Source organism: Myiozetetes cayanensis, unplaced genomic scaffold, assembly GCF_022539395.1.
Source record: "Myiozetetes cayanensis isolate MyiCay16 unplaced genomic scaffold, myiCay2020 scf44, whole genome shotgun sequence".
In the NCBI taxonomy this organism is placed as follows: Eukaryota; Metazoa; Chordata; class Aves; order Passeriformes; family Tyrannidae; genus Myiozetetes; species Myiozetetes cayanensis.
In genome coordinates, this window is record NW_026087676.1 from 554,670 (window position 1) to 566,954 (window position 12,285).

General features: G+C 55.3%; 1 protein-coding gene across 1 annotated transcript; it reads right to left on the reverse strand.

The window, feature by feature from the left end:
* Positions 1 to 265: 265 nt before the first annotated feature.
* Positions 266 to 12,161, reverse strand: MED1 (mediator complex subunit 1). Its single transcript, XM_050330798.1, has 17 exons — positions 11,997 to 12,161; positions 11,457 to 11,563; positions 11,182 to 11,260; positions 10,614 to 10,668; positions 10,357 to 10,489; positions 9,767 to 9,795; positions 9,463 to 9,534; positions 9,242 to 9,316; positions 8,827 to 8,900; positions 8,518 to 8,607; positions 7,706 to 7,817; positions 7,342 to 7,466; positions 7,066 to 7,184; positions 6,781 to 6,982; positions 6,527 to 6,622; positions 6,315 to 6,420; positions 266 to 5,885 (listed from the first exon to the last, which is right to left on the reverse strand). The coding sequence occupies exons 1-17, from the start codon at positions 12,022 to 12,024 to the stop codon at positions 2,636 to 2,638; spliced, it is 4,752 nt and encodes a 1,583-aa protein (XP_050186755.1). The 5' UTR covers positions 12,025 to 12,161; the 3' UTR covers positions 266 to 2,635.
* Positions 12,162 to 12,285: the final 124 nt, after the last annotated feature.

Sequence of the window (12,285 nt, forward strand, 5' to 3'; positions counted from 1 at the left end):
CCAGGGCGCTGCCCCCTCCTTTCCTGGGGGCTTCGGGACCTCCAGGATCGTCCCCCAGGTCCCGGGGGTTGCGGGGATCGGGGGTCCCGGGTTGGGGGGGCGTCCCCCGCCCCTCCCTTCCGGGACCGCGGAGCTCCGCCAATCAGCGCCGCGCGCCGGCGTGACGTCACGATGATGTCATTCCCGCGGGAAAATCAAGCGTGGCGGGGATCGGCCCCCCACCTCCCCGCCCCGCCCCAAACACCCAAAAAAACCCCGCGAGAGCTCTTTGTACCAAAGGGGTTTATTCGCATGTAAATAAATGTGATCTCTGCAATATTTCCAAAAAAAGTCGAAATTCCACTTTCCACCCCAAAAAGCCGCCGCGGGAGCCGGGATTATTTACAATTCCAGCGCTTTTTCCAGCCCAGGGGTTTATGTACATTATGATCAGCGAGGAAAGAACCAGTTCCTTTTAATCTCCCCGTTGGCTTCACCACCTGAGATTAAAAGATTTGGCTCACGTTTTTTTCATTGTCACTTCAATCTTTCCAAAATACTGAAAGATGTAAAATCATCGAGAACAAGCAAAAATAGCTCAAAAATAAACCGTTTCTCAGAGCCCAGAGAGCCTCTGTGTGGCCTCCCACCTCAGTTACCTCACAGGACTTGTCACTGGGAGGGGACAGGGCACCAAAACGGGGGAAAAAGCTTTAAATTTGGGATTTGTGCCTCTGGCAGTGGCCAGAGGAGACGTTGTTCCCTCTGTTCCCACCTTCCACAGGGGGGAATTTTGGATACTGAGCTTTGGTCTGGGTGAGGGGAAAGGAAACGTGCGCAGTTTGTTCCTTTAAAAGACATTTTTTGTGTCCGTTTTGCCGCTGGACGGGATTTCCTTCCAAATTTTAGAGTGTTTCCAAGCAGGAAAACATGACTCCTGGGGGATTCCCAGCCCGGATTCCACTTGAGAGCTCTTCTTTGGGAAGGCTGGGAAGGGATCAAAGGGGGTTTTGTCATAAAAACAGGATAAATAAACACGGGAGAGGGGCCAGGACCCCTCCCGGCATCATTCCCAATGCACGGTCTCCAGGTAAATTCCTCTGGGATTGTATTCCTCAACATCCTCCTCGTGGCACTCACATGATTCCAATGCTGTGTGGGATAATGGGATTTGCTCCAGGTCGGGATTTGTTTCCCATTTTCCTATCGTTCCAGCCCCTGGAGCGCTGGGGAAGGGGAGGCTGCAGTGCCCAGGACGAAGGATCAATATTGGATAACACAGGAAGGGCAAGTTCTCCAGAGCTGGCGGGGCTTGGGATAAATTCAGGCCTGGAAATCAGCTGGAGGCAGGAGGAAGAGGTGAAAAATCCCTACAATTAACGGGACAAAGACCATTCCAAAGAGCTGGAAAAGGAACAGCTTTCCTGGGGTATCCCTGGGGTGAGCCCAGGATGGGAAATCTCAGGGGTTTAAAGGGAACTCAAATCCTCGACACCTTTTCTCGCTGCGGCCCCGAAGGTGAAGCAGAACCTCGTTCCCACAGGGAAATCCCGGTCTCCAGGGACAGGACAGCAAATTCCAACAGGAGCAGGACCCCGCTCAGTCCACGATCCCGAAGGAGATGTGTTTGCAGAACTCCTGATTTCCCACATTCCTCTCCAGTGAATCAGATGGAACTGCTTTTAAAAATAAAACCACTCCCCTGAGCCTCCTTTCCTTCCAGGGGACCACAAGACAAGCCCGCAGAGGACGCCTGAGTCACGCTCCTCATTCCAGCCAGAAGGGAAAATCCATCTTTGAAGGAAATTGGTGCTTCTCCTGCAGCTCCTATCCCAGCTGAGCCGCTCAGGGACTGCTCTCCAGGACACCACACCAATTCCTGTGTGTGTGACCACAATTCCCAGCTGAGCAGCACAAGAGGATTCCAGGGAAGCTCTCAGGGAAGCGGCACTCGATGGAGACAGGAGTCCCTTTCAACCGAGATCTGCTGGAATTCCACCGTGCCAGGACGTCACCACCATCACCAGGGCTGCCCAAATTCCCTTTGGGGAAAAACAAGGAGCACAGGGCGTTCCCTGCGTGGAGCTGAATAAATAGCTAAAAGGAAAGGGAAGTCAAAGCCAAGGCAGAAATCCTTCAGTGCTGTGACCTGGGATAAAATCCTGATCTCCAGGAGGACACAGAGCCTGCCCTGAGCCAGGCACTGGATGAAGAAATGGAAATAAAATAAATTAAAACCCTTAACGGTTTTCCTTCTTCCAAAGAATAAAACTTGACCCCCTAAAAACGTTTCCTAAAATAATTGCTTTAAAACTTCCTACATCCAAAAGGAACTTCTCCTGAATGGGAAGAGGGCAGGGGGACTGGGATGTCCCAGACCAGCCTATGTCTGTGTTGTCCCCCCCATTTGGGGGCTGCTCCCACATTCCCACACTCGGGGGGGACTCTGCCAGTGGGATGCTAACACTTGTAAATTCAGGATGAGCCGAAGTGCCTGCAGGTGCTGGCACTCACACCTTCTGCTCAGATCCCGGAGATCTGAAAATCTCGGAAATACTTTTCTTTCCCCCCTCCCCAAACACACACCCGTGGTGGGTTTGGGATGGATCCCTCCTTCCTTCCCCACAGGACCCTGCAGACAGCTCCTCTCCGAGAACTAATTGCCAATTAGAGCCACGTCCATGAGATCATCGTCCTCCTCCCCGATGAGGAACTCGGGGCTGGCCCGGGACGGCCTCTCGGCCGCCAGGATGGCACTGCCGGCCATGGAGAGCGGCTGCTCCGCCGAGATCGGGGACTTGGACCAGCTCTCCGGCTTCATCCCGTGGGACTTCTTCTTGTCCCTGTCCTTGTCCCTCTCCCGCTCCCTGTCCCGGTCTTTGTCCTTCACTTTCTTCTTCTCCTTTTTGTGCTTCTTGTGCTTCTCGGCGCTGTACTCGGGCAGGGGCCGGACGCCGTCGTCGGAGCTGGGGCTGTTCTGGTAGGACTTCTCGGCGATGGAGGAGCCCGACTCGCTCTCGCTGTCGATGTTCTGGGGGGTGTAGGCCGGGGACTTGCTGTGGCTGGGGGAGCAGCGCTCGTGCTTGGGGGTGGACCCGCTGATCAGGGGGGAGCCGTAGCTTTTGGAGGAGGCCATCTGGGGCCTGAGCCCGTCCCCGCCGCCCTCCCCGGGTTTCTGCAGGGTGACTTTGGCCTTGATGCTGGGGGAGCCACCATCGTGTTTGCTGATGATGATTTTGGCCACCCCCGTGCTCCCGACGCTTTTGGAATCCGAGTTCTTCTTGGAGGAGGAGTCGCCGGACCCTCCGGAGACGGAGACCTTGGATTTCTCCTTGTCGCTCTTCTCCCGTTTGCCCTGGAACTCCCCCCCAGACATGTTGTGTTTGGAGGACATGGCGTGGCCTGAGGAGTTGGAGCTGGGCCCCATCTGCCCGTCCATGGGGTCGTCCCCGCCGGGCCCACTGGTGACCACCCCGTGCTTCAGCTTGTCTATGACTGCAGTCAGGGAGGGCTTCTTGTTTCTGCTGGGAGACTTGCCCTTGGAACTTCCATGCTGGTTCTGCGAGGAGGACACGGAAGACCCGCTGGACGAGAAGGAAGAGGAAGATGCCGTGGAGGAATTCGATGAGGGAGGTGGTTTCTGTGACATGGACCCGGAGGATCCCATTCCTGAAGAGGATTTCATGCTCGAGCCTGAGCCAGTCCCAGACATGTGGGACCCACCAGAGCCCGAACTGATGGGGGACTTCGCTTTAGACGACGGGGGAGTGCCTGGGACAGGCTTCATGGGAGAGGCAAGTTTGTCAGACCCTCCCGAGGGCCGTGAGTGGGACGGGGAGATGTTGGGTTTGCTCATGGAAGGGTTCATGAGCGACGATGGCTTTCCTTGAGGTTTCATCTTGGCGCTGCCGGAGCCGGTGCTGAGGCCGTGCTTGGTGATGGGGGACGATCCCGGCTTTCCCACCGACTGGGCCGAGCCCTTGGACTGACCCGACCCGGAGCCGCCCTGGCCCGAGTAGAGGCTGCTGCTCATCTTGGAGCCAGAAGACCCTTCTGATTTGCTTTTGATTTTGCCTGAGGTCGAAGAGGAGGAAGAAGACGAGGAGGAGGAAGAATGGCTGTGATGGCTCTTGCTGCTGGAGGAGGTGACAGAACCACTGCTCGTGTACTGGCCGTGCGACGATGGCTTGCCAACAGTCACCGTTCCTTTGGGGATCTGGATGGTTATTTTTGGAATGGGGGGAGTGGCCACCCCGGGAGGAGTCTGAGATCTGCCCGAACTCCCCGGAGATTTGGACCCACCTGTGCTGGCTGGTGGTGTGAAGGGCCTGTTTGATGAACTGTGAGATGGAGATTTCCCATCTGTCTCCTGCTTCTTCCGCTTCGGGAGTTTCTCCTTACTCTTCCCATCACTGGACGGTGTCCGGCTGCGCTTCCCTGGCTTCCCATCTATCCCTGCCCCTGCCATGGCACTTCCAGACCCATTGCCTTCCTTTACCCGTTTCTGAGACTTCTCCTTTCCCAGATCTCCCGTGTTCAGCAAGGGGCTCTGACCCCCACTGTGGTGCTCCATGATGTCAGAGGAGCCCAGAGCTTTGCTGGCAGCTGCAATAATACTGAAATCCACCGTGTCCGATGGATTGCTCCCCTTAAATTTATTATCCCCCCCGTCAGCCCCCAGGACCTGCACCCCTAAGTTAGTCAGAGCCTGGGAGGCATAGCCCTTGAAATCATCAGTGTCTCCACTCTGACTGCTCTCATCAAAGTACTCCTCCCCAAAACCGCTCTGGCTCTGGCTGTTGAGCAAGTCAGGGTTGAAATCGACTCCGTCCGGGAAGAAATGGTTGGAGGAGTCGCTGTTGGGGCTCACAGCGGCATCAGCGATCAGGTCTGCGGGGTCAGTGTAGGGGTTCTCACTGCTGTTGGCCTGAAACACATCGGGGTCAAAGAGGGCACTTTGGGAATGTCCTGAGCTGGAGGAGTCTCGGACCGGAGTCCCCATGGGCGGGCAGTCCTCGGTGCTGGGGGGCAGCTTGGAGGCCTCCTCCGCTATGTCCGAGAGGATGTCGGTGACGTCGGCCCCGATGCTGTCGGAGCTGGACAGACGGACCATCCTCTGGATGCTGGGCTGGGCGTGGGGCAGCGCCTGGGGGTAGGTGGCGGGGGGAGTGCTGCACTGGCTGGGGGCTGGAGTAATGTGGGGGGTGTCCAGGGTGTCTGCAGTCATGTTCACGTCAAAAATGGGGTTCTGGGAGTCAACGTCCATGGAGAAGAGCTCCCTCTGGAAATCGTCCTCAGTCTGGTGCTTGGGCTTGTCGGCCGGCACCCGGGACTTTTTTTTCTTTTGCTTATTCCCCCCGGGGCCCATCTCCATTCGGGGGGAGCCAGAGGAAGAGTTCTGCCTTTCCAGGGGGCTGCTCCCATACAGGGTGGAGAAATCCTGAGGGGGATTCTCCTTAAGGAGGTTCATGAGCATGGGGTGGTTCTTGGTGTTGCTGGCAGGTGAGGATACTGGTGGTGGTGTGTGGTGGGGGGGGGTCGGACTTGAGCCAAGGGTTGACCCCACATTCCCTGTGATCTGCAACAAACTAGTGAGAATAGGGTTCTGAGACACTTTGCTGAAGTCCTCCCCATGGCCCACCGAGTCATGCCTCTCTTTCATGCTTATGCTCATGTTAAACAGAGTAGTGATGGGCCCCCCAGGAAAAGTGTTGGTTGGGGTGGTGGTCCCGCTCATTGGGTTGCTGCCTGTGGTCATGCCATACCCTGGGCTGCTGGCGGGGGGCAGGTTTTTCTTCACCATGTCTTCCACTGTCTCTGCAATGAGGGACAGGGCTGGGGTGTCAGCTTGAATGGTTTCTGCTTTCCTACGGATCGCCCTCATGGTCACGGGGATGGACATGCACCTGCAACACACAGCGAGGGGTCAGCAAAGGGCCCTGCAGGCCTTTACACCTTCACCAGCTACCAAAACACCACTGAGGGGCTTGCATGGGAGAGCAGCAGCTCCAGGGTTCCACAGCAGGGTACTGTCCTCCTGTTCTGCTTGGATTTACACTCATCCCACCAGGCTTACCCAGCCACCTGTGTGCCTTTGTGCACCTCCTTGCAATCCCAGAGAAGCAATTAACCCCAACAACTCACAGCTGAGAGATCATTATCGTGTAGTTCACAAGCACAGGACGCAATCATAGACTCATGGAATGGTTTGGGCTGGGAGGGACCTTAAATCCCACCCAGTTCCACCCCCTGCAATGGGCAGGGCCACCTTCCACTAGACCAGGGTGCTCAAAAGTCACCACATTCTACTCAGGGAGGACGAGAGCCCAGCTTACCTTTGAACAACTTTGGCAATGAAATCATCTGTGCAGATGAGGGCATCAGACAGCCCCTTGTACAGCTTACAGTTCACATGGGTGGAGTCCTGCACATCCATCACCACTGGAAGAGAGAGTTTGGGAGAGATCAGAGCCCTGCACGCATGGGGAAGGAGAGACCCTGGTCAGCCTTCCCAAAACCCCCTCCTGCTGTCACTGAGCCCACTTACCACACACCAGGGAGTCGTTCACGGGGTGCTGGAAGGAGACACTGAAGCAGGAGTCGGAGAGAGGGCAAACCTCAAACTGCAGGATCCCGGGAGAATCTGAAAGATACGGGATCTGGTGACTGAGGGAAGGTGGGAGATGAACCAGGTCAAAAAATAAGGCAAGCAGCTCAGACTTCATTTTTCATTCCTACACCTGGGAAAAGTAGCCAGGGTTTACGATCCCCACCTCAGATCCCACTGGCTGTGGCACCCACCTTCCTTGAGGACCGTCCTCTTGACGCAGCTGCCGATGAGGGTGTTGTAGGCCACCTGGTGCCTGATGAGGTTGAGGATGAGGGGGACCCTGCCCGGGTGCTGGAAGGCGATTTTACTGATCAGAGTGCCCTGGAGGCTCCTTCCATCCGGGAGAGGGGCGTCCTTGTTCAGGAAGTAACAGTGCTGCTGTCCTGGAAGAGCCTGACACACGATTTGGGCTTTACTCCAAGTGGGTGGAAGGGGATGACGGACATTTAGAAGGCTGGCTGGGACTGCACACTTACGGCGTAGAAACGCATGTTGTGGTTCAAGGGCAGGGGATCGGCCTCCTTGGAGAGTTCAAACTGCGTGATCAGCTCGTAGAGGGGAACAAACGTGGGCGGAGTGTCAAACAGCGGGATCCCTGAGGGGACAAGAGGGCACAGAGTGAGGGCAGGAGCCAGGAAGAGACGCTGGGAAGCCCATCCAGGTTTTTTCGTGCTAAAAATCAGCAGCATTTACTGAAAGGAGTCAGGGGGACATGAAACCCCGGGGATGTGTCTGACGGGTCTGCAACCCACCTGTGCAGCTCTGAAGTTTCTGAATGAACGCTCGAGACACCGGGATGGGACGCGGGAACTTCAGGAAGAAACAGGCTGGTAAATCCACGCTGTTGGCACTGGTGATGGAGGAGAAGGACGGGGTCCTGGGACATTTTGGCGGGGGGGTAAAAGGTTGGATTAGGAGCAGGGCACAGCTCTGGCTGCTGCTGTGGTTTGCTCAAAGGCACGTTAAAAACAAAGACACTGCTCCAAAGCACGTCAGAGTTCTGGAACAGGTGTTTCTTGGCTTAGAGACAGCACATACATCATTTACACAATGCAGCCACCTCCCCTCTCCGATTGCAGCTGAGGATGGAGCATTGGACCCCTGCCCTGCCATTACCCTTTGCTGTCCACGGGGTGGGAGCCCATGATCAGTGGAGCAATGGGGAGCTTGTGCATGGTCATGGTGCCCTCGACTGTCACGGACACGTTCATGCCCAGCGAGCGAGGAACTGTGGGGAAAGAGCCTGTTAAAACCACCAGTGCAAGCTTTACACATTAAATACTTCATGAATTAAATAAACTTCCCAGCCCTGCAAGTGTCCAAGGCCAGGTTGGACGGGGTTTGGAGAAACCTGGTCTCTAGTGGAAGGTGGAATGGCAGGAGGTGGGACTGGGAGGGCTTTAAGGCCCCTTCCAACCCAAACCCTTCTGTGTGATTCTGTGTTTCTATTCCAGTAACAAAATAAATCATGGAATCACAGAATATCCTCAGTTGGAAAGGGACCCTTCAGGATCATTGAGTTCAGCTCCTGACCCTGCCCAGGACACCCCAAGGATCACACCCTGCATGATTCACTCTGTAATATGGAAGTAAACTTTAGTGACTGAAGGAGAACCAGGATAGATCTGAGAGAGCAGAGAGCTCAGACACTGGCTGTGCAGTTTCAAGGGATTATTCGACTTTAAAATGAGATTCCCCCTAAGGACAAAGGCTCTGTCTGCAGACTGTCACCCCAGTCCCACCTCCAGCCATAAGGTTCAAGACAATGGTGGACTGGGCCAGCCTTTACACCCGGGCTCACCAAACCTGTGTCCTCAGTGAGTCAAGCTGTGACTTTCCCATATTCCAGGGTGCCAGTCTGGAGCTGTGCTTCCCCCTCCCCTCCCTCAGGCAGCAGGAGCCCAACCCCACCTGCAGAGCTGACCCACCATTGTTCTCGTGCAGGATCACGGGGGCTCCGCTGCCGTCCTCAAATAAATCGTAGGGGGACACGTAATATTTGAGGTTCATCAGGAGACCTGGGGGACAGGAGCTTGTGGTCAGCCATCCTGACAATCAGCCTGGTCACTGGAGACCCCCCAGGACCACACAAACACTCAATCCCCTGGTCCCCCTTTTTAGTTTGGTTGTTATTTTAGATCCCTGCCCCCGGTTGGTACGAAAGCAACGCCCACAAAGGGGGCCCCGAGGAATTAATTGTGATTAATTGCTTTTTTTTTAATGTCAGGCACAGGTACCTCCGCTCCTGGGGGTGAGATAACCAACACTGCCGTGCAGAATCTTGTCCAGGGGGTTGGCATTGGTGGCTTGCCTGCAAGAGAGGAAATCAGTCCGTAACAAGCCAAAACCCGCAGGTTGAGACCAAAATTTTAGCTCAAAATACACATTTCTGGGTCACACTGAGGGACTGATTCTAAACTTTACATGTTACAGGTAAAATAAAAGTTACTTTGCTCTCTGGAGCGTGGTTGGTTTATCCACCAAACCTACAGCAGTGAAACACGGTCAGAAGTTTCCCAATTTCTTGGGAATCCATCCACTCACAAACTTTTTATTTTGCCTTTTTGACTCTCTTTCAATCGAATTCTGCAGCTAAAAAGGAAATTTCTCGGAGCCCTGAGCATTTATTTACACACATAAAACCATCCTTACCAATACATGCCAGCCATCTTCTGCAGATCCAGCTCCAAGGACTGCAGAGCCAAGTACATTTTGGTTTTAAGTTTGCTGAGGAGAAAGAAAAACAACAACAGAACAACATAAGAAAACTTGAACTGTGCAGTGCAAACCTTGGAAGTGTGTGGATATAACTGAATGTACTCTGGGGCTGTTTTAATTTTAGGTATGGGGATGTAAATGCATTCCAGACTCACTTCTCTCCTGGCAGCTTATACAGGTTCACGAGCCCCCTCAGATGCTTGGAAAACTCATCAAAATTTTTCTCTCTGAAAGGAAAAAGGAGGGAAAGTTACCAAGTATTCAGATTTGTAGCAGGTAAGAAGGGTTTTTTTATAAAAACTGGTGTTAATGCAGACAAATCCCCTGGATAAGGGGAGAGACTTTGTGGGGAAGGAGCAGTTATGAAACACTTTGTGTTTCCTGGCAGAAAATACCATCAGATCACCAGAGCAAAGAGAAACCTGTCACAAAACACAACCACCAAACCTCCTTACTCACCTCAGGTGCTGCACCAGTTCTGGACAGCTCTGGAAAGGAAAGAACAAGGATGTCAGTGTGGGATGCAGGGATTTCAGGCTTTGCGCAGCACAGCAACTGGAAAATATCAGGAGAGTGAAATTCCTGAGCATCAGCTCCTCCTGAGGAACAACCCAATGCCCACACCCACACCTAGCTCTGCTTCTTGTTCCAGGCCAATCTAATACCAAGCTCAAGTTCTCCTCCATGTGCAGAAGGGCAATAAAGTAATTTTGTTCCAGCATTCCCCCTTTCAGTACTTTCCATTCCATTAATTTCCCTTTCCTCAGAAACACAGGGATAACTTCCAGAAATTCTCAGGGTCACAGAAAGAACTTCCTCAAGTAACTTTTTCCAGCCATAAATCCACACTGTAAATCAATCAGCTCATCCCACAGGAGCAAACTACTCCCCGGAGGGCTTCACTTCCCACCAGAATGAGCAGCAAAGGTTCCCCAGCTCTTGGGGAACATCAAACACAACCCATTTCCCCTGCTCAGACAGAAGGGAGGTAAATGGCAACCCCAGAACCACAAAGGCGTTCCCACCCTCTTTCCCAGGGGGATACCCACCACGGGGTTCTCTCCATGGTGGGCCACCTTGACGTCGCAGAGCAGCCCGGTGGGATCCAGCTGCACTTCCACGTAGAACATGTCCGAGGTGATGTAGCACTCGGTGCCGTTGGCACTGAGGTGGGACCCCAGGCTTTGCAGAGAAAACAGAACAGACATTGCTGTGAGGTGCACACACAGCCCCCAGGCCAAGCAGCAGCAGCAGCAGGGGCTGGTGTGGGCAGGGAAGGTCTCAGCCAGGAGCTCAGGGGACCCACCCGCTCTGCCTGGCGATGGACTCCAGGCGGTCTGTCATGGCAGGCAGGGATGAGACTGCGGAGAGAACGAGAACAGGGCTCACTGGAGGGACCTGACACTCCCCGAGGAATAAACCAGCAACAACAAACCCAATCCCAGGCACTCAGTCCCTCCCCCGTGCCTGCTCACTCCTTCCCAGTTGTGGAGGATCTGAGCTCCAGCACAGGCAGAACCACCTGCACAGAGAGAACAGAACCTTCTCAAGTTGCACAGAGAGAAGGGAATTTCTGCTGCAAGTGGAATCCAGGGATGGATTCAAAATTTCCTGGACCTTAAAACCCACCCAGTGCCACCCCCTGCCATGGGCAGGGACACTTTCCCCTATCCCAGGTTGCTCCAAGCCCCGTCCAACCTGGCCTTGGACACTTCCAGGGCTGGGGTAGCCCCAGCCAACCCTGCCTGGTGCTGCTGGCTCCAAGCTGGGTGTGCTGATGCCCACGTGAGCACCAGGAGAGATGCCAGCAGCACCCCTGGGGGGTTTTAAGGAGCATTCCCACAGGATTTCGCCAGCCAGAGGGACACACCAACCTTTCAGGGCCTTCTGCAGGGTCTCCAAGCAGCTCACCAGGTGCTGGTGCCCCCCTGAGTTCAGCACAACCCGCTTTTCCTTGGTCACAAAGAAGAAAAAAAAGGTCATTTCTGTGCATTCCTCAGGAAGTGGGAATTACTACAACTCCTGTGCAGCCAAGGGAGGTTCATTTAGGTAACTCCCAGGAGGGAGTGGAACCTCGGGCAAAACAGAAACACCTTGAGGAGATGTGAGAAACCACCACAAAAAGAAAGCAGAGCCTGGGAATCCTCACCATGACCTGCCGGACCAGCTTCATGGTCTCTGTCCAGGGCCTGTTCTGGCTGTACTTGGCGTGGAGCCTCTCCAGGAGGGAGCTCATCTTGTTCAGCTTCTCCGCCTCTGGGGGACAGGAACGGTCAGGGAAGGGCACGAGGGTGGGACCCCCCCCTCAAACTGGGTATTTGGTACATTTGTACATATCGATGGAATCCCCTCTCAAATAGGGTATTTGCACGAGTATTGATAGATTTGTATATATTGATGAGGTCCTCTCTCAAGCGTGATATTTGTATGAGTGTTTGCAAGATTCGTATGGACTGGGGGGCAGCCCTCTCAAATAGGATATTTGTGTGGACGTGGGTATGGGTTCATCGGGTCCCCTCTCCTCCTCCTCTTTCCTAACCAGCCCCGCTCACAGAGAACCCCAAGACCCCTCACACCTTCGCGACCCTCGCTCTCCGCGCCTTCCGGGGCGACGCCTCAGCCCGCAGCTCCTCAAACCCGGCGCCTCGACCCCCGTCCCCACACGCGGGGCCCCCCGCGCCGCACTCACCCTCGGCGCCGCCCGGCGCCGCCTTCATGTCGGGGCGCTGGTGCCGTGGCCGGTGTGGCGGGGCCGGGGGGCCTGGGGTGCGCTGGCGGCGGCGGGGCCGGGCCGAGCCGGGCCGGGCCGGGCCGCCCTGGCCCTCCCTCACACGGCCGCGGCCGCCATGGCCGCTGCGCCCCTCCCGCCCTCCGGAGATCTCGCGAGACTCCCGCCGCTGCCCCGCCGCCGGCCGAGGCCCCGCCCACTCCCCCCTCACCCCTCACGGACACCTCGCGGCGCGGCGGCGGCTCGCGGG

What these genes read in the sequence shown, in the direction of transcription:
- MED1 (XM_050330798.1), bottom strand. Translation starts at nt 12,024, where the DNA reads ATGAAGGCGGCGCCGGGCGGCGCCGAGG. An exon ending in GAACTGGTGCAGCACCTGAG is followed by an intron (nt 9,535 to 9,766) that starts GTGAGTAAGGAG and finishes TTTTCCTTTCAG; the next exon opens with AGAGAAAAATTTTGATGAGT. An exon ending in TCTCACCCCCAGGAGCGGAG is followed by an intron (nt 8,608 to 8,826) that starts GTACCTGTGCCT and finishes CCTGTCCCCCAG; the next exon opens with GTCTCCTGATGAACCTCAAA.